Source organism: Psittacula echo (genome assembly GCF_963264785.1).
Source record: "Psittacula echo genome assembly, chromosome: 11".
NCBI classification, from domain to species: Eukaryota; Metazoa; Chordata; class Aves; order Psittaciformes; family Psittacidae; genus Psittacula; species Psittacula echo.
In genome coordinates, this window is record NC_137746.1 from 8,109,922 (window position 1) to 8,137,611 (window position 27,690).

A 27,690-nucleotide genomic window follows, 5' to 3' on the forward strand; every position below is an offset into this window, starting at 1 on the left:
AACCAACACCAGGAGAAGCCATCATTCCAGCTTAACCTCCCTTTGTCTCTGACAGCTACAAGGCACCATCCTGCAGTATGTGAAGACTTTGATTGAGGTAATGCCCAAGATATGCCGCTTGCCAAGACATGAATATGGCTCTCCAGGTGAGTGCTTCAGATAGATACTTGAGCAAGACTTGCCCGTGTGTTGATACAGCATTGAGTCAGGCACACACTAGGAGTTAAACAGGGTTTGGCATCTGACATGCCAGTGCAACATGCAGCCATGCTTGCCGGGACACACTTTCAGCTGCTTTGCTGTTGACACTGGAATAAGTATAGGAAACTTTTCCAGGAAATCTCGTGTTGGAAATCTCCCTTTGACCACACAGATGGCTGATGAGGGAATGTCAGCTGATAGCTTCTGTTTTGTTTTCAGGATTTTGTAAGCTTTTCTTATTATGGGTTCACTGATATTTTTCAAAAGTTCTACTTAGTTAACACAGATTTCTTTGCAGCCTGCCATTGAGATGGAATGGGAAACTCTGGCTGGAATACATGAGCCAGCACCAAAACATCCATTACAGTCTTGAACCTCTTTTTCCTCTGATGGGGAAATCCATGGAGTTCATATGAATTACTCCCTATTTCCCAAGGGTTACTGAAAGCAGGATAAGACACTGCATCCTAGTTCTCCCCAGTGCCAGTCTCCATAAATGTGTTTAGCAGTCACAGCTTGCAACTTGTGATTAAGGCACTGGTTGTCATTTTATCCAAGTTATCAAGGGTGATTCTGCTCTCACTTTTCTGACTGTCCTTCTTTGTCTTTTAAGGAATCCTGGAGTTTTTCCACCATCAGCTGAAGGACATCATTGAGTACGCAGAGCTGAAGACCGACGTGTTCCAGAGCCTCAGAGAAGTGGGCAATGCCATTCTCTTCTGCCTCCTTATCGAGCAGGCTCTGGTAAGACAAAACCCCCTGCACAACAGCTCATACTTGAAATTGGCAGCTTGAGAGTATGTGTGGAAGTGGGTTTTCCAACTGAAGAGTTTGGGGAATGTTACTTCCCAGCTTCTTGTGTGCTCAGGGTCTCTCTGAGGCTGTGTTACTGGGGTCTGTGGGCATGTCCATGGATGGTGTGCATTGGCACTTGGTCACTGACATCTGGGACTGCCGGAGGAGGATCTGAATACTGGAAGATCTAGATTTGATTCTTGGACCCAAAGCTACCCCTTGTTTGTCCTTCTCAGAAATAAAACCAGCTGGAGCTTATTTCTAGATTGTAAGCTCTATGTGGCAGGGATCAGTACTTTTTTACATACATATTTGTACAGCAAGAAGTAGGTTTGAGCCCTTTGCTGTTTTGGGGTGCCAGTGCAATGAAAGAAAACCTGACTGATTCTACTGGTGATAGGGATAACACAATCCAACAGAAAGGAAATCTCAGAAGAGCTGATGATAAATTTGCTCTGACTTATCTTTACTGAAAACTTAGATGAATTGATGATTTGATATTGCTCCCTATGTGGTGCTCTTTCTCGTATGGGGCAAAGACTATGGCTGCATGCCACACATCTTCTTAGCTTCTAGTTTTTCATGCAATAAATTCACTTTGTAATGAATTTATCTCACACTTTGGCCTAGTGTCAACTGAGGCATGTTCCATAACATAATTTTATATTAAAAATGTATATTTGATGTCATAATGATTTTGACAGGGGTGTTGCAGTTTTTCCAGCAATATTTCAGAAAGACTTCCCTAGCATAAGATGGGATTTCCAAGCCAAGTCAGAAAGTTTTGTTCAGAGCAAAACTAGAAGGAAGTTCAAAGACTCCACGTTTTATCCAACTAGATATAGATATATATAGATATATCTAGATATAGAGCACAGAGCAAACTGAAAATCTCTGCATGTTCTCAGAACGGGTATTTCTGCCCTTGCCTTTGCCATTGTAACCCCAGATATAGACTTTTAGTTCCAGATAGGGTGTATCAAACATATTCAGTGAGCAATAGTTGTGTAAGATTAACTAGAGAGATGTATATCACCTAGCAGCTTGGCATTATTTTATAGAATGACCAGAGTTGACAGCTATATCCTGACAGTTTCTGTTCCCTTTGTGGCTTCGTCACTGCTTTCTGCTGTTCTCAGTGTTGGATTTTATGCTGGATGTACTGCATTTGCCTTTTCCCTCCCATCTTTAAATGGACACTTAAGGGATACATGGTGGTTTCTTTTAGAAATCCTTCATTTCAATGCAGAAATGTTCCTGCAGTCCCAGGAGCTGTACATCAGCAGGGCACTGGCATTTTAGAATAGCAGAAAATAAAGAAAAGATGGTGAGAATTTGGGGTCCCTTTAGGAAGGTTGCCCATCAAAGTCCACATCTGCCCGCTTTCCATGCAAGCCAAAAAGTCTCTTCCTCTCCAATCCCCTATTTCCCACACAGGAATAGACTAAGACTATAAAGCCATTTTGCACGCACCGGGCACTGGTTCTCACTCGCTGGAAGATGTCAGATGTGTAGAGCTATCACATTAAAAGATTTTCCTTCTAATGGAGCTCTTATGTGCAGAAGCAATTGCTTTTACAGTGCGGTTATCTTCATAGCTGTCAGAATGATCTAAGGCTGGTGGCATTTGCTGGCAAAGACTGCTCTAGTGAAGATGTGCGGTCTGCTCCTGTCTATCCGCTTTTTACTGTTTAAATATGAGGAATGAGGGGTTGCTTGGGACTAAATTTCTAAGCAGAATTCTAGGTAATGGGCCTTGGCAAGGAGTTGTATTTATAACATGACTAATTTTAGGATAGATACCAGGTGAATGCAGGCTGCAAATGGTGAAAATCCTCTCTTTATCAGAGAGAAACAGCAGTGAAAAAACATTCGCCTAGGAACAAATAGTGTTCTGCAAACAAAATAACCAAGGAGACAGGCACACTCTGTTAGCATCAGCATCTCTCTGCCCGTAGAGGGACCCCGGTCTGCTCCTGTCCCTCCAGCACTGTGTCACAAACTGCACTCCCACAAACTTGCTCTCATTCCAGCATCCATGTGCCAGTACAGCCTCCTGCAGCTCCATGCTACACTGTCCTCTCCCTCTTGGCTGGAAGGTGGAGTATCCACCCGTGCACCTCAAACAGACCCAGCTGAGTCATTCCATTGGGCCCCCAAATATCTTTGCTGTGCTCTCATGACCTGCTTTCGGGTGTGTCTGCATCTCTACAATAAGCACAGAACTGGAAGCATGTCCTAGAACTGGACTTTTGTCGGAGCAAACTAATGCCTTGTCGTGACGCAATGCCTCTGTGTTAAACAGCTTTGGTTTCCTTGCTGCTGTTTCCCATTGCAGACTCGTATACAGTGTACTGTCAGCCATCGCTCCTCAGTCTCCACCTGCCTATTTCTAGGTTTCTCCTCCTTGTGCATCTGTGTTTGGGATTATTTTTTCTCAAGTGCATCGGCATGCATTCTTTTAGGTGGCATCTCATGATGTTATTCCTCTCTGGACTTCTGTATTACTCTGTATTAGCCCTGGTGACTACACCACTGGGATCCTGGTCTGATATCCCTAGCTGAGAACATTCTATGACCAACCAAATAATTTCAGACCAACTCATTATATACCTATTTGCAATAGAGCCATGCATCGGTATATTTTACATGTACACATCCTAAAATGACTAAGTCAAAGGGTAATTTCCATCTGGGCACTCTATGTAAAAATAAATAGCAGGAAGCTATCAGGGTAAGATGAAACTGAAACCTCCGTGTTCTTTATGCCCTCTTACTTGCAGTGTTAGTAAATGGGGCAGAAAATAAATACAGATCTCTGGCCTTGTACAGGCAGGAAGTAGCTTCTTTGAGTTAAGAAAACTTCCTGGCTGAAGCTGAGAGGTATTTCTTCCAGTTTTAGTTCATTTAGGTTAAACTGTTGGAGTTACTACTGAGCTGGGTTGGATTTGAATAGGTGCTGTAGCATGAATTGTTGTAGTGTTGCCCAGGCCCCTGAGCCCTACACTCAACCCCTGTAGGTATTTTTTAACTTACTTTATCTTTCTTTCTTCCTGCCTCAGTCCCAGGAAGAAGTTTGTGATTTGCTGCATGCTGCTCCCTTCCAAAATATTTTGCCCAGGGTCTACATCAAAGGTAAGAAGCTGAGAGGGAAGCAGTGGACAGACTCAAAGGTCTCTGCCCAGAAGCTGTTTCTCTCCCATTTCTGTTGAGGATTACTTCTGGCCCTGCTTCCCCCTCGAAAGTGATCAGTGGATACAGCCAAAAGTCAGGTGGAAACAAATGCCAATGGTGCATTTTCCATAGACTAGTTACAGACTGAAACCTTAGTTAGTTTGGGGGTTCCCTTAAGGTTTCAAAGCCATTTCACAGCCTCTTTGGAGAATGACAGCATGAAATGTCCATCTCAACAGGAGCGATCAGTAATAGGGCCGTGCTTTTGGACATGTTTGGTAAAGCTGCTGCTGAGACTGCAATCGCACATCCCTCCCTTCTCTGCATCACTGGTCCCCTCATTTGCTGTCGGTTTGGCTCACTGATCCCAAGTCTCATTGGATGGTTGCTGGGGGGCAGCTCTGAGCAAACTCGGCGGAAATTGCGGGTCTCCACTTCCTCCTCTCATTTCACTGTTTGCTGCTCGCTTGACAGAAGGAGAACGCTTGGAGGTGCGCATGAAGCGTCTCGAAGCCAAGTATGCCCCACTTCACCTGGTTCCCTTAATAGAGAGGCTGGGCACTCCGCAGGTAAGGATTTCATTGAAAGGGATGGCTGTTGAAAACTCATAGCAGTCCCCATGTGGCCTGTTCGGCCTTGGGAAAATGATCCTTTTTTTTCCTTTTTTTCTTTCTTTTTTTTCTTTTTTTCCTTTTTTTTTTTTCCCAAAACCTCAATTGGACAACAAAATCACAATCCTTGCCCTAGCAGACACTTTGAAGGGAAATTGGTGAGGGGGTCCAGAGATGGTGTGTTGCTGCCTCCAGTATGGAGGCCTGGTGGGGAGCTTAAGGCAAGCATGCTAAGAAGCCAGCTCTGAATAACTCTGAAAATCTCTCCTTCTCCATTTTAAAAAGGTGGAGAATTGCTGGGATGGTTTGAGGGGAAACTCCACAGGGTTATCCCTGACTTAATCAATTGCCATCACTTTTGGGGATCCCATTTTAGGGCTGCAGTGTGATCCATTTTTAAGCTCATCCCTGTCAAAGAATACATCTGAGAATTGTTTTCCTCCTAGCACATGCTTAGAGCTTCAGCACATGCTTAAAATTATGGCTCCATTTAAGTGTCTTCTTGAGGTGAGTCTCAGCTTGGGAAAGATCTCTTGAGCAGAAACTGAGTGCTGTCAAAAGTATCTCTATAGATAGATCCACGTAGTAAGCAAAATTTGAGCCCCATGGATACCAGTAGCCAAACTGCCACTGTCTACTTAGTGGGGTTGATGGGATCAAAATCATTCAAAGTATTAAATGATTCAAACACCCCTTTTCTGTAATGTACTGCTGAGGGAATAGAACAAACACTCAATTGCATGAGGTGACAGATGTATGGCAGGCAGAAAGTTGATGGGTTTTCTTGTTTTTCTGATAGATCAAGGACATTTTGAGCTTTGCTTCATTGGAAATTATATGAAACAAAGAAATTGGCTGGATAACTGAGGGCTTTGTTTTACTTAGTAGACACTCCTCTCACTTCCCATTGACTTCCTTTTAAAGGAGACACTCGAGAAAAAGAATTCACCTCTGTGTTTTTGTGTCTTTGTGTTGGTCTTTCTCTCTCTCCTTCTTTCCATGCAAAATCATCATTAAAATCTGCTATTAGAGTCCACTCGTTGCTTATTCCTGCCACAATTTATAATGGTGATGAAAACAAAAGGGATTTCATGTCCTGCTAGAAATGAATTTTTCTGTAAACTGTTCCCATATCCATCACACAGGTGCAGTTGAGTACCAGATCTTTTTTTGAGCTCAGATGTAAATTAACACAATGGTCCCTTTCTATAGATGCCTTCATAGCTTCTAAGCTTGCTCCTTATGCAGTTTTGGACATGCATTTTGGAATTGCAGTTTTGGACACAGGCCATACAGGACTTTTTCCTGCAGAATTCCTAAGTGTCTTTTAGCAATTGTCCAGAATCTGAGCAGAAGTTGCCTGCTAGATGCCTTTCCATAAAGGTGGCCCTATGTAATTACATGCTGTGAAGGGGCTGAGCCAGAAGCTGTTGCAGTTATTGGGAGTCTGTCAGTCTTTGGGTACGATTCTTGCCAGGTGACAAGCTGTAAATGAGGTGTTGCACAACTGGATTTGTGCAATGGCAGGAAAACTGTCAGTGTTTCTTGTAAATAATTGTTTTGCATTGGGAATCCAGAAGCAGCTGTTTGGTAGGTGATTAATAAAGAACCAGGGGGGTGAAAGTGGTTCCTTAAAGGAATCCTTTCCTTTTTAATGCTGATCATAGGGGTATTTAGTAAAGGGTTTTCTAAAGTGCTTGATCAGTCTGATTTTTCACTGAAAGTAATGGAAGCCTTTCCTTTTGAAGACAGAGGGAATAATTGAGCCAGCACAGCGGCATCCTTTGACAATTTATCCTGAGGGCATCCTTCCTCTCCTGATCAGAGGAATCAGTGGGACCCCAGACTGTAAGGCAGATCTGGCCACAAGACTAATAGCTCTCCAGCTGCCTTCACCATGTTAGATATAAGTAGTATAGTTCTGTATCAAAGACTGATCCTATGGTGATGAATTTTAGAACCAAATTATGTCTGTGAATGTGCATAACTGAGGGGCATTAAATCCTTTGGATGCCAAATACATTCCTTTCTAGATCATGATTTCTTAAGAAACAGTATACTGAGATCACTGGACTAGTTTGTTGTCAAAAGTATCTGTTCTTTCACTATATCTTAGCAAACAGTAATGCTAACACCTAATTTTATTTGAAATATCTTTATTTCTACTGTGTGTCCATTTTGCTATCATAGACTAGTGTGTGCAGATGCTAATCTGTATCCGTAAGAGCTTGGAGCAGGTGAGGAGAGAGAAAATGTACAGCCTTTAGCTATAAAAACAAGCTGGATAAAATCTTTATTTGCCAAGCAAACATGTGCAAGTATGTGCCATGAAGCCGGTGATACCATTCCTGTGTTTAACAGACCTTGGGATCCCAGGCCCAACAGGGCCTCTGCACAGCAATACAGCTTTCCCTTGATATTTGCTATTAGTTGAACATTAATTGATCAGAGGTTCCCAGAATGTCCTTGTAATGGACAAGCAGGAATTGTAATGCTTCTAATTTCAATAGCCACCAAACTAAGAATACTTCAGGTTACTGCCAGCATAAACTAATAGTCAGGAAAGGGGATGTGCAGGATGTTCATGTCTCTTTAGAGCAGAATAGAGATGACCCAAGTAAACCCAGCATAATTCATGTTCCTAATATCTGGCCAGGACACGTGCCTGCCTGTTGCACCAGATGCTCTGAGCCCCCATGGTGATTCTGATCGGGGTGACGTTTTTATAGGCATCACAGGGACAGCTGGAAATGGAGCAAATGCTTAAAAACTACTTAAAGCTCCAGGAAGTCCTCTGGGATAGGCAGGGGTTGGTAAATGTCACGCTTGCTCTGCATGCCTCTCAGAGTGGTGAGAGGGGTAGAAGGCTCTGACTGTGGGGCCAGGGCTCATCTACTGGGGTGAGCATGGCAGAGCCAGAGCCTCCCACAGCCACGGGCATGACTCTAACAGCACTCAGCTCCCATTTCCCATGTCTTTTTTGGCAGTGCTGCACAGAGGAGTCAGTAATGCTGCTGGAAATGGGAAGAAATTGGCAGCTAAGAGGAGCAACCTCTTAGCTGGCACTCCAGCCCCACTCAGGGGGCTCAGTGGGCTTGGTATTCCCATGCTGGGGGGAGGCCCGGCTTGCTTATTGGCAGTCCCCCTTTGTTTTTCCCTCTGGGGGAGCGATGGGGCTGAAGTTAATTCTCTTTTAATTCTCCTCTAGTGTAAAAGCCAAATTAATTCCATCCAATTGAGCCATTCTACATTTGTACATGTAAATCTGAGTGGGGATGGCACAGAAATTCTCCACATGTGTAAAGCTTTCACATCTGGAAAAGAGTATTTGACTTTCTTATAAACCACAGGTTTTCCAGTATTAAGGTTCTGGTGGCTTCTCATCTTCCTCAGAGCTATTTAACCCTAACTAGAAAGGAGATTAAGAAAGCCATAGGCTATCTGCATGTTGAAGAGATGATGGCAATGTTCTGGGAAGCAAAATGTCCCTGTTCTCTCCTGTTTTATTTTCATAATCTGCAGAAATCCTGAAATTAAACCCAGCATCACTAAGTAGCACTGATAGAACAGCGTGCTAGCAGAATTAAGGATCAGTATTTCTGATCAGAGCTCTGCCTTCAACTTCTGTTTTCTGATGTACAGAGTTATTTCAAAAGATACTGAGGTTGGTGAAATATAACTGAGCACAATATTAAGTCTTCTTCCATTTGAGGGATGAGTATTCTCTGGTGGGAAGTGCCATGGCAGCAGCCATCAGAGGTAAGGTTGGACCTTGCATGGGATGTGTGTTAACCTTGGAAGAGCCAGGGAGACTGGGAAGCGTTAAATCCAGCAAGAGGATCTGTCTGTATTGCATCTTCACTTCTGTTTCTTTGGTTGTCCTCCTCCTCCTCCTCAGCAAATAGCCATTGCCCGGGAGGGTGACCTGCTGACCAAGGAGCGGTTATGCTGCGGGCTGTCCATGTTCGAGGTGATCCTCACGCGAATTAGGAGCTACCTGCAGGACCCTATCTGGCGCGGGCCACCCCCAACGAATGGGGTCATGCATGTGGATGAGTGCGTGGAGTTTCACCGGCTCTGGAGCGCCATGCAGTTTGTGTACTGCATCCCCGTGGGCACCAATGAGTTCACTGCAGAGTGAGTGTCAAGCAAGTGTCAGCAAATCCCTTGGATGCCCTCAGCTGCAGCAATAGCCTTAGCCAGTGTAGAGGTAGAAGGGGAATGTGGGTCCTTGATGAAAGGACTTTGTTGTGCATGGACATAAAGAGATGCCCAGAGAGGTTTCTGTCTGAACAACTGGTGAAAAGCAGTTGAAAAGGAAAGCAAAGGGACATGCCCAAGGGAACATGGAGAAGGACGTGGGTTGATGGGCCAACAACCCAAGCCAGAGGTTAGGTCTTCATCCATCTTATTCTGTGATGCACCCTGCACAGCCTGGCCCTCGTGTAATTCTGCTTATCTCCTGAGTTAATTTTCTCTAGCTGTATTTATACTTTTTAGGAGTAAGACTGAATCTGATTTCCCTAGGAATTCACCAATGGAAGTTCTTGGTGCCATGGTAGGAATTCTGTTACCTAATTCTGTCCTGTCATCTCTCCTCACCCAATCAACCCTGTCCTCCTTCCAGGCAGTGCTTTGGAGATGGTCTGAACTGGGCAGGTTGCTCTATCATTGTTCTCCTTGGACAGCAACGGCGCTTTGACCTCTTTGACTTCTGCTACCACCTGCTGAAGGTGCAGAGGCAGGACGGGAAGGATGAAATCATCAAAAACGTGGTAAGTTGAAGGGTGAGGTCCTAAAGGACCTGAACCAGCACACTTCTCTATCTTGCTTTCTCCAGACTCACAAATTACAACCATGGCCGGTGTTAACCTTATTCATATTAGACATACTCACTGTGAGATTTCCATCTGCAGTCTCAGCAGAGAGGCCGAGGTTTTAATTGCCTTGACAATCAAATCTTTTTTCTCCCAGAGCTTTTCCCTTCTTCCTGGGGTTAGGAAGCTGGAGCTGAGAAGCTGGTACTTCCAGGAACCATCCTGTGATCTCAGTGGCTTTATCAATGCACAGCTGGGAGTCTAGACTTTACAACAGTTAACTTAAGGACCACTCACTGACCTTATTAATGCTCTGCCTTGCATCATGAAACCCTATAATGAAGTGAGTCACTGGTCCCTGGGATGTGCTAAGTGAACTGTAGCACGTGTTACAGCAGCTTTGCTTTAGCAGAGGTTTCCAGCACAGTTATTGGTACTTTCTAGCTGGTCAGATGACATAAAACTCTCTTCATGTACTGTTTTTCTCCCTCTCCATCCCTTCAGCCCTTGAAGAAGATGGCCGACAGGATCAGGAAGTATCAGATCCTGAACAACGAGATCTTTGCCATCCTGAACAAATACATGAAGTCTGTGGAAACAGACAGTTCCACGGTGGAGCACGTGCGCTGCTTCCAGCCCCCCATCCACCAGTCACTGGCCACTACCTGCTAGTGTGGACACTGACCCTGCGCAGGTTGGGAAGGGAGAAAGGACTGAACCCAGAATGGCTGGGAGAGGTAAAGGTGGTGTGAGACCTGGCAACAAAGACTGAGTATGCCTACCGCACACGAGGATGCGTTTTCCCATCTGGCCCTGTTTGAGTGCATGTTCTTCTGTACCATCCCTGTGATCGGTTTTACTTGTAGCTTTCAGACTTGGGGGTGGGTGGGGGCGGGTGGGCAAAATGTGCTTTTCTTCCATGAAGTGGTCCAGTTTTTCCCTGTGATTCATCTAATCGAACACATCACTCTGAAGCCATATTGCAGCCCCAAACATGGGGACCCTGGTGGAAGAGCTCCATGCTTCTACAGCACTGGGAGCCCACTCCCACCGCAGAAGAAATGGGGCAAATCAACACCCCCAAATGACATGTGGAGCAGGAGGGTCTGAAGACAAGCCCCTGATTCACTCTGTGAAAGGAAGAAGGGATGAAAGCAGGATTGTCACCGGGGCCAGCACCCTGAAAATCAAGTGATGGGCACAGGAGCTGGTCTCAGATGGCTGCGTGCTCCAGGCTGGGGCTAGCTTCATGCTCTCTGCCATGTTGTTGGCCTTCCTACCATCTGTAAAAGGGGGTTTTGCCACATGGGTTTCAGAATAGCAATGGTGTAGTCACCAAATAGCTCCTCAGCACTTCAGAGAGCTGGGGAAAGAGAAAATAGCCTGGCTTTTTCCTGCTGTGGATCATCCACTTATTTTAATGCAAAGGATTCTCCCTGAAGACACATCTTGGATGGACTAAACAAGATTTCTTGCAGACTACAGAAGAGGCTGCATTCATGTGAATGTGCTCTTGAACATATTAATTTGGGTGGAAATGATCACTGATCCTGACAGGAGGCAGGTTAATTACCTCGAACATATGTGATCTTTGGCCAAGGATGAGAGCTGGGGTGTGTAATTTGTGTATGTTCTGGGATACTGTTTTCCCTTGTTTTAGACAAATTCCTAGTGGCAGAGTGACCAAATATCTTGCTTCAGAGAATGGTGACTATCAGCAGGGCTTAGGAAACTTCCCATCGCTCAGAAATCATGTGATTGTTTAGAAGAGGTGAAATATAGGGTAAGCATTAAAAAATACCCAGAAATTTCCAGGTTTAAAGGGAGAGAACACTGGAGTCTGTTTCCTTTTCCCACTCAGCTACTCCAAGATCCCTGGATACTGAGAACAGATTCAGTAGGAACTTCAAGGAGGATTTTGTAACTCATGGTCTTCCTTGCTTCCCCTCAGTAGTGTCATTGAAGTGATACAAAAGCTTGTGCTTGAAGTTAAAGGAGATCAAACCACACACTCCAAGAGGAAACAATGCTAGCCTCACCACTAGCAATGCTTTAATTTCTCAGCTTTAGCCAGGCCACAGCAGATAATTGCTGTTATAGAGCACAGATGTGACAATATATATTCCTTTCATGCATTTCATCATGCCTTGTAAGCTGCATGCTGTTACAAGTGTTAAAAAGGCAGAGCCTGGGCATTTATTCTGTCAGAGGGAACATAGAATTAATTAGTAGAAATGTCCCAGCTGGAATATTTTTGTCTTCCAGAAAACTACAATAAGCAAGAGGAGATCTCACTGGGTAGGATGAATTTGTTCTCGAGATGCTCACCCCCTACTCCCTTGATAATCAATAAATGCCCTCCATGTGAAAAGTGATGAGCATTTTCACACCTGGAGTCTCCTTTAATTATCAAGACAGGCATTTAAACTGCAGGGAGGTAATTGTGCAGCACACTAACCTGAAAGTAGAGTGAAGTCTCAAGAAGTCTGGCTGAAACCTTTGAGTGGCAGGGAAGGACCCAGCCCAGCAAAGCAAGTTGTTTCCTCTGTATCATGAGGAAGAGCAGCAGAAGAGCATCTGGGACTCAATGACACTGCAGGACTGTCATTCTCTACTCTTCTGCTAAGGATGTCAGTTCTGGTTTTCCACCATATTCCAACAGTTCTACACTGCTGGAGTGAGGGTATCTACAAATACATATTTTTAAAAGGAAGAGGAGAATCAAACACTTTATTTTTTTGTGGAAAACAAGATACGAGGAAGAGAGATCCAAGCAAGATCCTATTTTTCCTGACCTAAATAGCAAGTGCTTGTTATTTTGGTATGAAAGTGTTGCTGAAAAGGTCACACAAATCCCTGTCTGGCTCTCAGAGCCACCTTTGGGCACAGCACAAATAAAATGTCCTACTGCATCTGACTTGTTATGGGATGTTGGAGTCTTCTCAGAAACCAGCATGAAGTTGCTACAGAAGGATGAAGTGTACCACACAGCCCAGTCTCAGCTACCAAGACAAAGTAGGATATAGTAAGGTGAATTTAAATACCTGTTTTCATCTGTTTCGGTCTGGTGTGAGTCATGAGATATTTTACCTAAATATGAATATCACTTTACATTCTTTTGCAGTAGTTTTGCCATAAGAATTCCCTGAAACCCTGCAAAACACAGTTGCATGTACTTGAAAGAAGAGGTAGATGAAATCTATTTGTTGCCTTCAGATTTGCTGGCACAAATGTAAAATCCCTTCAGATTCCAAGGGATTAAATATTTTAAGCAAAACGTCCAAAGTGCATGAGCAAAATGTAAAGTAGTGTTTGCTGTACAGTGTATGCAGATGTTTTCCTTTGTTGCTCAAGTAGAATGAGATACCAGCTAGGAAAAATCTTATGGTCTTCATTTCTGAGATTTGACGTTACTGTCCATTTATTATCTAAAGGATGCAAGTAGTCTTTAGCTTCAGTTCTTTAACCCTCCTTGACTGTGTATGAGAAAGAGGTCCAGGCTTAGGTCTTTAAAGAACTCCACGAAAATTGACTTTTTTTCCTACTATCCTTCTTAAATGTCGTAATTGTTAATGGAAATAGGAAGTAAATTTATAGCAATAGGGCTAAATAGTAACAGGTTGCCATGGGGTTGGGCATATTCTCCACACTTGCAGACTTCCTGCCAAGTTTGGGTGTCTTTCTTGCAGATATGCTCTAATCCTGTAGTTTTCATTCTTTCCCAATCTGCAGACACCTAATTTATTTTTCCTAGGGAAATACGGACCCCTGTCTGGGTACTTTAAGTCCATTGACTGTGGGACTGCTTTTTCACCTATTTTTGACTTCTTACTCTGAAGTAGTCTGCAAACTCGCCAGGATTTACCAGCCACCACTTAGAAAGCCTATTTCAAAGAGAAGTTGTTGCTCAGTACAGGAAGTACAGGGGTAAGAAGGGATGGCCTGTGTCATGAATGAAGTCAGACTAGGTTATTTTAATGTTCCCTCCAGCTTTGACATTATAAAATGTGACTACTGGCAGTGCACATGCCTTTCTTGGATGATGCTGCACTTGACTTTCAATGATACAATAGAAAGGAGAAGCAAACTAGTTCAAGCTCAGCACTTCAGTGATTTTTCCTTTTAGTCTCTGACAGCACTTATTAGCATTGAACAAACATGTTAGTCCTAATTCTCCTGCATTACTGCAGTCCAGTAGGTTTATGTGTGTTTGAGAACAAAAAAAAAGAATTGAAGATGTAAAAATAAACCCCAAGAAAATATTCTCAAAACCTGTTGTCAAATGTACCAATATTTGTATGAAAAGCTGCTTGAGTTATTTTGTACAATGAATTTAATTTATGGTGAGGTATATTTACGCTCGTGAGCTGATAAGGTGTTAAATTTCTGATCCATATTTGCTATGCAGCTGAAGACGATATTTTGGGTTTGTATTATTACTTTTTGCTGTTGTTCTAAAAATTCAGCCAACAGAAGCTTCCATCTCCATTAGAAGTGCTTCTGCAAGAGTCAAGCATCTGGTACATGGTGATATGTCCCGTAACACAGCAACCACCAGTGTGTACAACAAATGTGGGATGACTTTTGTGATGAAGAGAAATAAAAATTGGGCTCATTCATGAAATGGGCAGACTTTACTCTTGTGGTATCCTCACTATTGTGGTAACTGTTATTTGGGGATAGCCTCCAATTGCACTTGACAAGCAAAAAGAAAAGGCAAGAGGAATACTAGCAGCATTTTGTTGATAAAAAGGTTGAGCTTTTTCCAAAGGGGAAAAAAAAACTATGAAGGTTTGTGGCCAACACCAAAGCAAACAAATTTTCCTATCCCAAAGCTAACGATTTTTCATAAAAACATCCATCCACAGCAAATTTTCATTTGAAAATTTTAGTGTAAGAGGGCTGGGGGAGGGCAAAGTACATAATTATAAATAATAGAATTTGACAGGCCCTACCCAAAGCTAAACTGGGGAGCTCATTTCCTCTCATTACCACAGACTTGTCAACTCAGAAAAGGGACTTCTTATTCCAGGAGACTCTCCTTGCTATTTTTCTCCAAATTTCCATTTAAAACCATTCTTAGGTTTGTGTTAAAAGCATCTGAGGAGCACCCGTGGTTGTTGACTGGAGAAGGAGCAGTGGGAATTGAGGGGAAGAGATGTCCTGGGAGCTATGGAATTGGGGTGAAGGAACTGACATGGATCTGTGCGACTGGGAGCACTTATGCTTCATCAGCTCTAGGCAAAATAGTGTAATTGATGTTCCCTTTCATATCTTCTTCCCAAGGTTTTCCTGTAGGAACAGTTCCTAGGAATAAAAATGCAATGATTCTTCACATGAAATGGGAAGTGAACTTTACACCATGAACACACAGCTCTGTTGATCTTTCTGAGTCATGGCACACCCGATGTGCCTGCAACTCTGTGTGAACACGCTGCTGTGGAGGACTGTTTGCCCAAGGGCTGAAAGTTGCCCAATGTTTACCGATTTCAACATGGCTCTGCAGCAGGGAATGGCAGGGAGGACAGTGGGAATTTCTTCCTGATTCAGCCACTGATACTAGGCAGGTTGTTGGGTTTTCTTCCTTTCCTCAATCAAGATTTCTTTTTTCTTCCTTTTTAACTGTCTCATAGACATCACCCTAAGAAGTGCCACATGCTGAGTGGTTTCACCTGGAGCCAGTAGCAATATTTGCTTTGAATATCAGGGTCCAAGGTTGAATTTTAGACAACTAACCCTAGGGGGCCAGCGTCAAAGATACAGGCCCACATCTTTCTTCTTCCTAATGTTTCTAAATATATTTAGATCTTCAGATTAAATGGCACTTCACCAATGTGAAGAACAGTTCATTCTTTCAAAGGCATAACAAAATAACCCTTTCTGTGACCCCTTCTGCAAGCCAGAAGGGCCTCATACCTAGTTTTGCTTGATTTAAGAGTTCTGATGCAAACACCCACAAGATAAGAGGTCTGCAAACAAAAAATCTGCTGATTACATATGTCTTCATCTTGTGGCACCCACTGCTGCTTTCATGCCTTAAGGCCTCTGCCCACTGAGCATCCACCTCCTATCCATCATCAACCTACAACTCCTGCCTGCATAGATGGTTTATAGGGCCAGTGACCTTTATCATTGAACTGATCTGGATAAAATATTTAACAACCCTGGGAGAAACTAATTGGGGTGTATTTTATGGTCTAATGACCCTGGATCAATCAGCTGCCCCACAGCACAAACCCACAGGTACGTGCACTGGCACAAGGAGGGCAGAACAGCACGACTGGGAACACATCATGGGTGTGACTATGGTGGTGTCTAAACTCTTATGGCACAAAATGACAGCCTCAGCTGCTGCAGACATGGTTACTTTGGGATAGGCTGAATTAAAAGCTGTCTGCCCAACAAAGTCCAGTCTTTCAAGCTTTGAGCATCCTTTCATGTAGTGCTGCAATCTTCTGAAAACCCGGCAATTCCCTTATTCCTTACACTACCAGGTCATTGTCAGAAAGAGGATTTACTCTCTCTTTGAAGCAGCAAACAACTCCTTTGAGTTCTCAAACTGTACAAAGCCATAGCAGAATATTGCAACCCTGTCCTGGAAGTTTCCATAGGCACCATGCCTAGCAGACATCAAAGGACAGAAGTCTCCACCACCTGTTAGCTGGATACTTCCACCATTATTTGTACAGCAGGACAATTCATATCCACTATTTTTCCATCATTTTTTCCAGACCAGAAGAGATGAGCAGAGAAGAGCAGGGGAAACAAAAGCTTTTGATGTTGCCAAAGAGGTTATTTGCATGCAAAGCTGCCTTGCTGTACTCAGTCAAGAGTTTTTGGCTTTGAAACCAGTATTTCAGGAAGAACTGCATTGTTAGAAGATGAGCTGCTAAGGAAGAATCTGATTTCTGATGCACTATTTTTAAGGGAACATCTGATTCGAGTATCAACCAGTGAGGTCACAGCTTGGAGCTGAATTCCCTTAATTACAGCCTTCCCATTAAAATGAGGATATGAAGCAATAAAAAAGAGGCTTTGGTTGCATCCCTGCTTTATTGTTATCAGTCTCAACTTGCCCTTGACTAAGCATAGTACGCCAATTCCATGCTAATCCTACCTGGTTTTTAACTCCCCATACACAGCCTTGCTAAATCCATCAAATGCAGCTCCTGGGACTTGATTTTATACACCATACCCCTGCTCCAGAGAGAAATAAATCCATGACACGCTTGTGTCCCATGGGTGATTGCAAGATCTGACTGAAGCTTCTTGCACAGTGGTGACAATTGGGCACCTTCCTTTCCTGATGCATAAGATGCTCACACTGCAGTGTCCCCTGCTGCTGGGACCTCCTCCCTGTCGTGCTTCCTCTTCCCAGAGCTGATTAACAGCTTCTCAGAGAGATCTCACCCCTTGTCAAATCTAACAAAAAGTGGCCCACGGGGTCAAATATCTTTGGGGATGAAGGAGGGGTCCAAAACCACACATGTACGTGGTCACATTAGCCTTCTCCTTTAGGAAACCAAGCTGACAGGTAAAGGTAAAGCTGTGGTCCAAAGTGCCTTTTGCTTTTGACTGCATCACCTCCTCTTTTGTGGCAGTAATTTATCAGGTTGCACCATGACCTAAAGAATTATTTCAAGCCCAGATCGGTTCCATACAAATTTGCTCGCTCCCTAACACATCTTTGTGCACAGCAGGCAACTTCACTCTGCACAGATGTCAACAACACTCACCCACATCATTTTGGACACAGTTTAACTGCCCATAACCACAACAGCATTAGGACTCTCCAGCTGAAAGCAAGACCTCAAGGTGCTGGAGAAAGTCCAGCGAAGGGGACATCACCTGAGCACAAGGCAGAGCAGCCTGTGAGGGAACACAAGACATGAATTCCCCCAGACCCAGCCTGCACAGCACTGCAAACACAGCAAACCCATGTCCACCTCAGCCATCACCTCACTTTCTGCAATCAACCTCATAGTGACGCATTGCATCAACGGCTCTTACCCACCATCAGCCAGTAAATTTACTAAATAAGCCACATCCTGCCTTCACTGTCTGTGCCAGGGTGCCTTTTGCCTGCGTAATATATAACAGCAGAAGTTGCTCCCAGATCACAGATAAATCAGCACACATTTCATTTCCTACATCAAAACCTGCTACCACACAATTTGGATTGATTTATCGAGTGCCCTATGATAAAGGAAAGGATGTAGGGTTTGCTTGGCACAGCCTCTCCCAGCCAGTGACCCGCAGGTCTGTGACTGATGTACAGACCCCGTTAAAGTCAAATGACTCACAAAACACTTGAACATTATGTTTGCTGGAGAAAACAGTTGTACAGAGATAGGATCAGGCACTGAGTGAAGGAGCCACGCAGTGTTGGCAATGCAGCAGCTTGATGGTCTAAGGGCAATTTCCGTAGTAACAGGTATATTCTATGGGGAGAAAAAAGGAAAAACATAATTTTCAGACAGGTTCAGATCCTGCAGATCTGACATCTTTATTATGCCTTTATGACAGATACCTTTTCTGCCTATAAATTTGGGCTTGCTGAAGAAAAGCTATTGGTTTTACTTATCTCTGCTGTCCTACAGCTAAATCTGACTAATGGCTCCTGCTGCAACAAAAGGGCTTTTGTATTGGCAATAGGTTTCTACATACACAGGGACACCAGGCACAAACACAGGAAGGGAGGACTTGGCAGAGGAAGGTGGGGATGAAGGCAAAACACACGGTGTGCAGCATGCTCCAAATGTTCACACTAGTATTAGCAAGAGAGGCTTCGGCTGCATGGGATGGAAGGCTGCATGGGATGGAAGTTTGATGGGGGAAACACAGCCTCCAATCTACAGTATGGACTGAACCATGTGGTCATGATGAGCGAGACCCGCCAACTGAACAGTCAGAAGTAGAAGGGTGTAAAATGAATGTGAGAGATGGAGGAGCTCATGGCTGGGATTCAGCATGGAGGGAGCTAAGTCTTAAATCACAGCTGCTGGTGGTGGTGAAGTTGTGCACCTCTGATGTCCTTCTGTACAACACTTCACAGCATAAGAGTGCCCTTGTCATTACACACTCATCTTCTGTTGATACTGCTTTTACAAATGCACCTTTGCCTGTAGCCAGGCCTTTCCCACTACAACTCAAAGGTCCATGAGGGATGTCCATGAGGGAAATTTGGCCAGACCTTCAGCAGAGAACATGCCTTTGCTCAGTGAGTATACAGTGTAGGGAGCCCTGCACCCACCACAAAACTTCCATTAGGGTATAGCCATCTTCTCTAGACTTCTACATGTTTCTTAGCCCCCAACTTCATCCTTCAGTCCTACAATCTCCTGTATACAGCCATAGTACTAAGTGGAGAATAATAAACACCAATGTTTGAAGCAACAAGACATTTTATGAAATGTTTCCTTGTTATATTAACTGCAGTTACAGTTGCTTTTAGGTAAGAGGAGATCTCTCCAGGAGTACGGGATTTAGTTTATAGAATCATAGAATGGTTTGGATTGGAAGAACCTTAAAGATCATTTACTTTCAACCCCCATGCCATGGGCACGGACACCTTCCACTAGAGCAGCTTACTCCAAGCCCCATCCAACCCGGCCTTGAACACTGCCAGGGATGGGGCAGCCACAGCTTCTCTGGGCACCCTGTGCCAGCACCTCAGCATCCTCAGAATGAAGAACTTTGTCCTTGTATCTAATCTAGATTTACCCTCTTATTTTTTATTACGTTTAAACAATTTCAAACCAAATGCCCAGACAATGTCTCATGATTACTTTCATGTTCCACCATACTCCGTGCATGTATGAAGTCCACAGCTTTGCAGCACACACAAGCCACTCGGTGTGCACCCCATATCCTGCAGCTGAGCTCCCACCCCACCTAACCACCCGCTCAGCCTCCTGCAAAGGCAGCGGGGCCAGAGGTGTCCGTCCGGAGGAGGGTGCGGGACTTGCCCGGCGTCCTCTGCACCGAGCCAACCCCGTCCCGTCGCGGAGGAGGCGGAGCCGGGTGGGCCGGTGTGCAGGCAGGTGAGCGGGCAGCCCGGCCCAGCCCCGGCTCTTGCCCGCGCCGCAGCGATGCTCTGAGCCTTCCGGAGCACGGAGGAGATGGGGCCTCTGGAGGAGAACAGCAGCTGCAGCAACGGTGGGTGCGCTCCGGGCCGGGGCAGCGCGGGGGCAGAGGGGCGAGCCCCGGGGAGGTGGCGGGAGCCCCGGTTCCCCGCTCTTACCGTCCCCGGCTTCGGGGCTGTTCCCTGTCACCGCTTTGGTTCCCTGGACTTAGGGGTTCTTTTCCTTTTTGCAAGGTCTGTATAGGAACGGGAAAACTCACTTCATGTGCAAGCCACACTCAGCTGCGCCGCCAGCAGCAAGCTCTGTCAGTCTTAGAGCAGACACAGAGAAGCTAGGGTTTCAGTTTTTCTCCCTTAAAGATTACCTGATCCATTTGGTAATTGCCCCATCCCACTGCCTTATGTCTGTACCTAGTAGCACATTGTGGAGGCTTTTACCCCGCCGAGGAGGCAAGATGTCCCCCTATTTCCCAGGAAATGCTTTCACAATCAAGCCTATTTCTCTCTTAGACAAGAACCCTATTAAGAAATCTTTGGAAAACTCATCTAGAAGGTCACTGGATTTTTTTCCATTAGAAAAAGTTTGGATCCAGTTCAGATCCAAATCCCTCAACTGCACGTGCCAGGGACTGGGGATGCAGTGGTAGGAGCACTAGCCAGTTACTTCAGGAAAATCTGGGGCTGCCGGCAGGACTATGAGCAGTTCAGCCATTGCACTGCACAACAGAAATACTTGCTCTGTAATTCCTTTGAGTTTAGATAGAAGATTACAGTGTTTTCGTACAAAGGGACTTTTGTGACACTTCACCTGGCTGCTCCATTCCCCACAGTTGATCACGCTGCCTTTACTACACACAGTGAAAAGATTGCAATAGAAGGATGTGCTGGGTGTGGTAGGGGTGTGAGGGTAGGAATAAACTGCAATTTTCCCTCCCACACACAGAAGCACACCTTGGCTAGAGACACAGGGGTTAGTGCTTTTGGTGTTAACAGCAGAAAACTGCCTGCTTTCAGTCCTTCCGCACTGGCAAGGCTTGGGGTACACCCAGGCACTCTGCAAATAGGTAAAATAAAACCCTTAGCCAGTAGAGACAGAGATTAAAGTCTGGACCAGGACAAGCCTGTTATTTTACAAGCAATCCCATGGCACTGCTCAGAACACAGAGCTGGAACAGACGCACAGTTACAAAGTACTGGCACCACTCCACATCAAACCCAAAGCTGACGTGCTGGCAGATGCAAGGATTAGTTGGTTGGAAAGCACAAAAGCCTTTGAATTAACAAGGTTGAGTGTTGATAAGGCATAGCTCAAACCTATGACATTGGAGCTTGGTGCAGAGACTCTGGCATAAATATTTGGAAAATCAAATTTCCTTATTATAGTGATCCCTGTGGCTTTCCCATTTCCAGTTCAGAAACTTGTGCCAGTTTTCTAGAGTCCCTGAGCTGCTTGAACACCGTAAGTCTATCACTCAACACCTTCCTATTTCCACGTGCAGTTAAAGAGGTGTCCTGGGAGCTGGTGGGTGCGTGCCCCTGGGGTGAGAGCATGGGTGGCTGCTCAGAGGGACATCTGAATGAGTCCAAAGGACAATAGAGGCACTATTGATAGTCATATCAATAATTTGCTGTTTTATCTCCACAGGGTCTCTGCTCACCCTTTCGTGCCTTTCCCACCGGGTTGTGTGCCAAGTGATCGGCAATGCTGACCCTGTCTGGGACAATGGGACTTCGGATAACTCCTGGGTAACTCGGCTGGAAACCAGTTATGGATTCTACATTGGCCTGGGCTTGGCTGTCTTCTCCAGCTTCCTCATCGGAAGTAGCGTCATCCTCAAGAAGAAGGGGCTGCTACGGCTGGCAGAGAAGGGAGGCACCAGGGCAGGTATGGCTTTTGTGGGGGTAAGAAGGGGGAGATCCACCTGTTCCCAAAACTCCAGCACTCATAAGGCAAGACAACACCTCTGGATACACATCAGCTTCCATAAGCAATGTAAGTAAGGCCTTTTGTGGATGTATTTTTGCAAGACCTAGACATCAGCACTGTGCTGGAGCAGAGGAGCTAATTTACAGAGCCCTGCACTGGAATGGCTGAGCCAAAAGCAGCATTCCCCCTGCCTTGCACTGCAGATAGCAAGTCACATGCACTGTTTGATAAGAGGAACAATACATGCCCATCACAGCTCTTACATGGGCTGTGCGTGAGGAATCAGTGTGAAAGCTCTTTGAAATGGGCCCTTTTGCACAAAGGTATAAGTCATCACCATGCCAAATAGCAGAACAGCACAGCTCCATGACCCCACTCTTGCCCTTGCTGAGGCACTAGGCAGTTTTACCGGCAAGTCACTGAGATAAGGATGAGGCCCCATGTGTTTTAATTGCATCAGCAAAAGCCATTCATTAATGCAAGACTGCATGCCTGCCATCTGTGTGAACTCTGCTTGTGGTCTTCAGGAAGGATACTTCTGAGCTATGTTGCTCAACAACATGGATAACTTTCCTCTAGCACCAAGCTCTCAGGGAGAGGTGTGTGTTTATGTGCACATGTATGCAGATGGGAAATGGTGGAGGAGCACTGCCTACAACAGAATTGCACAGTGGAACTGACACATCCCATCAGCACTGTAAACATGCACTCTAGCAGCAGCTTAAGCTCTACCTGGCACTGACCTACTTGCATAACTACAAAACAAAATAATGATAATTAAAATACTACTGCTGCCCAGTTCTGGCCTAGGAACGATTCTTAATTCATGTTACAAAGGAAGTAAATATCACTGTTCCCAAATGGGGACACAGAGGCATGGGTCAAGTCCAGAGTCAACGAGCAAAGCTACCAACAGCACCTGAGCTGTAGGCCAGTCTCAGGTCCATCTCCATTCTCTGCCATTAAGCTGGCCACATGCAACTGCTGACCTCAAAAAGGTTTGCTTTTTGGAATTATATCTGCACAATGAAATATCACTACTGTTTTGACTCTAGAAAATGCCTCTCTCTTTACCTCCATGAACTCCACTCACAACAGAGCCAAGTGAGTAAAACAAGTGCAAACCCCTCCCTATTTTTCAGGATGTCTAACAAGAATTAGAGATTCATGACATAAAACCATAGCTGACAGTAAGAGTTCTTGAGAAACAAACCCAGGCAAACAAAACCCCCCAACAGCAAATAAATCAGCAATTTTTTAAGGCATACCAAAGCATCACATTTGAACTTGTTGAGGAACAAGAGGCTGAATTCAAGCAAAAGATTTTTCCACATGTCCTGAACAATTCATGTCTGCCTCTTCATTTGCCCTTTCCCTGTCTTGTCCTTTAATCTCCCAGTCCCAGTGTTTCACCCCTGCTATCTGAGAGCACATCACTTTTCTCCAAGGCAGGTCAAGCACTGCTGTTACTGACCAGTCAGGTCAGACTTAACAAGAACACAGGCTCTCTCTGACCCAGCAAAATCAAGGTTCACAATGTCAGCAAACTCAAGCTCCTTACATCTAACAACGCGTGGGTTAAGACCAAAGCTGGGTTAGTTCCCAGCACAGTATGTCCATTCTTCATTTATGTGCACATTTTCTTTCATTTAGTTGTTCCAATGCCAGCAATCATTTTTCATCAGAAATGCTCGGTCACATAATGATGCACATGAAATTAATGTTAGGATTTCTGACAGTTCAGGCTGAGGCCCTATGATACAGCTATGATACAAGGGAGTGTACAAATGGAGCAGATAACCACTGGCACAGGACACAGGGAGTGTTCACCACAACCATACAGCAACACAAACTATGGCACCACGTGCCTGCACAGAGCAACCAGCCACCTTTTCCTCTCTTCGTCCCTCATAGCTATAACCCTCACTTGAGCTAGAAAACAAGGTTGGGAAAACTCATTGCCTTACCTTAATGTCCATACGTGAGACTCCACAGTGAGGCAGTGCAACATGAAGTGAAGCACAGGTTCCTCGCAGGCAGGATGCAGCTGGCAGTGTCCCAGGGAGTCTTTGGGTGGAGGGTACCCAGCAGAGTAGCCCCTGCCATCCTTCATCCCTCTGCTCCAGGATGATGCAAGGGGAACATGCCAGACAAGACATGACCAGTCCATGGAAGCTCAGCTGGCATGTTTATTGATGCATTGAGAGGCTGATGCATCCTGATGAATTGATGGGGATGACCACAGCTCCCAGGGCTGAAGGGCAGCCCCAGGCTCCTTGCTGCAGCAGGGCAGGCTGCATCGCAGGCCTATAACCTTTGGGGCAATAGGTGTTATTCCCACTGCCACCCAGAATTAAACCACTGCTTTTATTATATGTGTGTTGTCCAGCCCTAAGCGCCAGCTTTTGCTAATCCCTCGATTCAACATAATTTCCATATAGGACAACATCTCTGCATATTGTGGCCTTCCAGGAAGCTTTCTATGTCACACTCTTCCTCTTGCAATTTATACCTCTACAAAGGGCTGTGTCTCATCTCTTGCTCTGAAGAACACAGTTGTTAACTCCTGCATACCTGTGTGCTTTTCTTCCCCAGGAGACGGAGGCCATGGCTACCTAAAGGACTGGCTCTGGTGGGCTGGCTTGTTAACCAGTAAGTAGAAGCTGCTTTCCTGGGTTTTCAGCTTTTCCAGGATCTGTCCCTGTGAATCAGGTGTGGAATGAGCCCAGCATCTAGCAGCTTAAATACTTTCTTCTGGCAAGCTCCCCCATCTGTAGCAGAGGCTACTCAAGGAAAGCAGTGAGCCACACAGGATCTCCCATCTTCCTGCAGGCTGGTAGGACTTGATAGCTCAGTTTTACCAGATCAGATGCATGAAAAGCCAGGTTTTAATAAGGTAGTTGGATGGTCTGCCTGCATACCAGGCACAGGGCAAACAACCTCCCATGCATGCCTGGGGCCTCTGGGAACAGTTGCTGCTGCTGCACAGGGGTGATAAGGAGGTGTTGGTAGCAGTTCCTTTCTTGAGCAAAGCTTGTTTTCTCTTAAAGCCAGCCTTAAAACCTTTTTTGAGGCTGTACATTACAGTGTCCTCCCAAACAGAATCACAACCATGCAGAGAGCAGCAGGTTTTACAAGAGAGTCTTTCAGAGCAGTCTTTTTTGGCTCTCACCGCTGCAGCAGCTCCAAGTACCCCCACCTTGCAGCTCCTGCTGCACAACCACCACAGCACAACCCGTAAGCAAACACACAATACTCACTGCTCAGGGAGCAAGGACATCTCTGCCACAGAGCAACACCACAGCTCCATGGAGAGACATTTTGTAGGTGAGGAGCGGCCACCCAGCACTGGGGCTCCCACAAGTGCCCACCCCTCATTAACCACCCAGACACACTGCACCTGCCTGTGTTAATGAGTTCATATGGATCAGCTGTGACAAGGCCAAGCCCTGGTACCCGCAGCCCTGCTCCATGTAGTGCTAGGCTCTAGGGATGCTTCTCTCCTTGTATTAATCTGTAGTAGATTTGCACCCATTATCTGGCCCTGTTTAGCAGCAGCATGGAATCCCTCATAAAAATACCACTGTCTAACTGATGTCTTACTAGCCTGCAAGCCCCAAAGAGAAAACACAGAAAGCCTGCTGTAACTCACTGCTATTTATTTTTCTTGTGTTTGTTTAGTGGGTGGAGGGGAAGCTGCCAACTTTGTTGCCTATGCCTTTGCTCCTGCAACAATCGTCACGCCTCTGGGGGCTCTGAGCGTTCTCATAAGGTGATTTATGTGTTTGTAGTTTGCAGTCTGCCTTTTTGTTTGCTTGTTTGTCTTGGAAGATAGGAGGACTTGAAGTGAGAGGAATATGATTTATTCTGCCTGAAGGAAAAAATGTCCAGTGATTCCTAGGTGTTGTCCTTTTGGGGGATCATTTTGAAAGTGATGAATTATTAGCATGCCTTTGGGGACATAAATTATTGCAAATATCAGTGTTATTTTCTTCTTTATTACAGTTCTTTTACCAATTTGAAGTTTTGTTTGTTTGGTTTGGTTTGTTCTCATAGTGAACAGCACCAAAATCTAAAAGGGTCAAAAATGTCAGGCTTGTATTTAAACTCTGTCATTTGACTTTTATGTCCTAGGCTTTTAGGGTGCTTTAATGTTGTGCATTTGTATTTCTCTTGTTAAACGGGCTGAAACCCTATTTTATTTATTTTTAAGAAGGAGATTCATATCAAAATAACACGACTCCGCGTACTGAAGGTGTTATAGAAAGTCTGTTATTGTGAAATGCATAAGCAAACGGAGAGGTAGGACTGCTCTGGTGTCTTGTCCCAAAGTTTTATGGACAACAACTAGATATTTCTGCAGATATATCTGTAGCCCCCGTACACTCAGAGCTTCTCTGGGGCTTAATAGTCTGGATGATTTAGTTACAACTTATGTAACTCTTTTGTTGTTTGGTTGGGGGTTTTTTATCTCTGTTTTTCTCAGAAGTAATTTCCTTGGGCTCTAAAGGCTTAGTAAGGGCCCACAGTTCATAAGTGAATCTGTAGACCTTGAAGATATTCCTGAGGGTGTGCTAATGCGTTCAGCATTTTCCTCACCTTGCTGATACATGAGCTGTGATCTGGAGATCACACGTGCGTCTCTGCGGGTTCAGCTGTCGGTAGATGCAGTGTGATTGTGTAATAACACACTGGAATCCAACAAATTTACTCTAAATTTTTGTTCTTATATCACATGAAGGCACTCTTTACCTTATTTTAGCTGCTGTTCCTTCTGTAAAGGACTTTAAACTACCTGCTGACATTTTTCTGCCCTGTGCAGTGCCATCCTGTCTTCATACTTGCTTGGAGAACGGCTCAACATGCTGGGAAAGCTGGGCTGCATGCTGAGCCTCGTGGGCAGCACTGTGATGGTGATACATGCCCCAGAGGATGAGGAGGTCACCACTCTGGATGAAATGTCTTCTAAGCTGAAAGAACCAGGTATGCAGCAGGTTGTGTTCTCTCCTGGGGCTGGGCAGCATGTACTGCTCCCCATGCCCACTGCTCAGTTTTGAGTTACTTCTCTTCCTCTTCTAGGTTTCCTTGCTTACGCTGCGATCCTCTTGGCTGTCTGCTTCCTCCTGATCTTCTACTTCGCACCCCGCTATGGCCAGAGCAACATCCTCATCTACCTCGCCATCTGCTCTGTTATTGGTGCCTTCTCCGTGTCCTCAGTCAAGGGCCTGGGAATTGCCATTAAGGGCTTCTTTGCTGGCCAGCCTGTGCTGCAGCACCCATTGACATGGATCCTAGTCGTCACACTGGTGGCATCCATCACTACACAAATTAACTACCTCAATAAGTCTCTAGACATTTTCAATACATCTTTGGTGTTTCCTATCTACTACGTACTGTTCACCACCATCGTCATCACAACTTCCGTCATCCTCTTTAAGGAGTGGGTCACCATGACAGTTGTTGATATCATTGGGACAGTTTGTGGCTTCCTCACCATCATTTTGGGGGTGTTTTTACTCCATGCCTTCAAAGACATGGATGTCAGTTTAGGGAATCTACCACAGGTCCTCCAGAGTGGACAGCAAGCACCAGTCACCCGAGATGACAAGAACATCCTGATAGAGGTGGACAACTCCAGCATCGCCCCAGAGGATAAACCCAAAGTAATCATGATCTACACCTAATGTGTTGTATGCAAGGGTCTGGAGGTTGGGTGAATGGGTTGATGTCAATATTCTGGATGCTAGTGAGCAATTTAAAAAGGAAAAGCAGAAAATAAAACCAACGATGTCTTATCCAAAGCTTGGTAGAGTCAAGCCAAGTCTTTCTCTGGGCTTTTGGATTGGATCTTGGCTGTGATGTCGCAGCAAGCAGCGGGTTTAGTCCTTACTAGGCTTTAATGCATGCAGCCAGTGAAAATGAAAATCCTCTTGAAATATGATCCCTGAGACCCCTTCCTATCCCTTATTCTTGGCAGGGAATTCCAACATTTACTCTTGCACTCCTTCCCTGGGTGGCCATTGATGTGTTTATTTCCAGGCCCTGACTGAATCATTGATTAGTGGTTTTTTGTCTTTTTTT

The 27,690-nt window shown here is 45.0% G+C and overlaps 2 protein-coding genes across 2 annotated transcripts in view; both read left to right on the plus strand.

The window, feature by feature from the left end:
• CYFIP2 (cytoplasmic FMR1 interacting protein 2) overlaps positions 1-10,470 on the plus strand; it is a 50,315-nt gene extending 39,845 nt beyond the window's left edge. The window contains exons 25-31 of the mRNA XM_080627296.1: positions 56-146; positions 815-945; positions 4,059-4,131; positions 4,645-4,739; positions 8,680-8,918; positions 9,409-9,556; positions 10,103-10,470. Coding sequence (XP_080483422.1) covers positions 56-146; positions 815-945; positions 4,059-4,131; positions 4,645-4,739; positions 8,680-8,918; positions 9,409-9,556; positions 10,103-10,270 — 945 coding nt within the window. The 3' untranslated portion in view covers positions 10,271-10,470. The remainder of the gene's footprint in view (positions 1-55; positions 147-814; positions 946-4,058; positions 4,132-4,644; positions 4,740-8,679; positions 8,919-9,408; positions 9,557-10,102) is intronic.
• A 9,249-nt stretch (positions 10,471-19,719) lies between these two features.
• On the plus strand, positions 19,720-27,293 carry NIPAL4 (NIPA like domain containing 4; the record flags this gene model as incomplete). The annotated part of the gene is made up of 6 exons (XM_080627373.1): positions 19,720-19,756; positions 21,328-21,567; positions 24,205-24,261; positions 25,291-25,381; positions 26,432-26,592; positions 26,689-27,293. 6 exons carry the CDS (start codon positions 19,720-19,722, stop codon positions 27,291-27,293), a joined length of 1,191 nt encoding a protein of 396 aa, XP_080483499.1.
• Between the last annotated feature and the right edge of the window lie 397 nt (positions 27,294-27,690).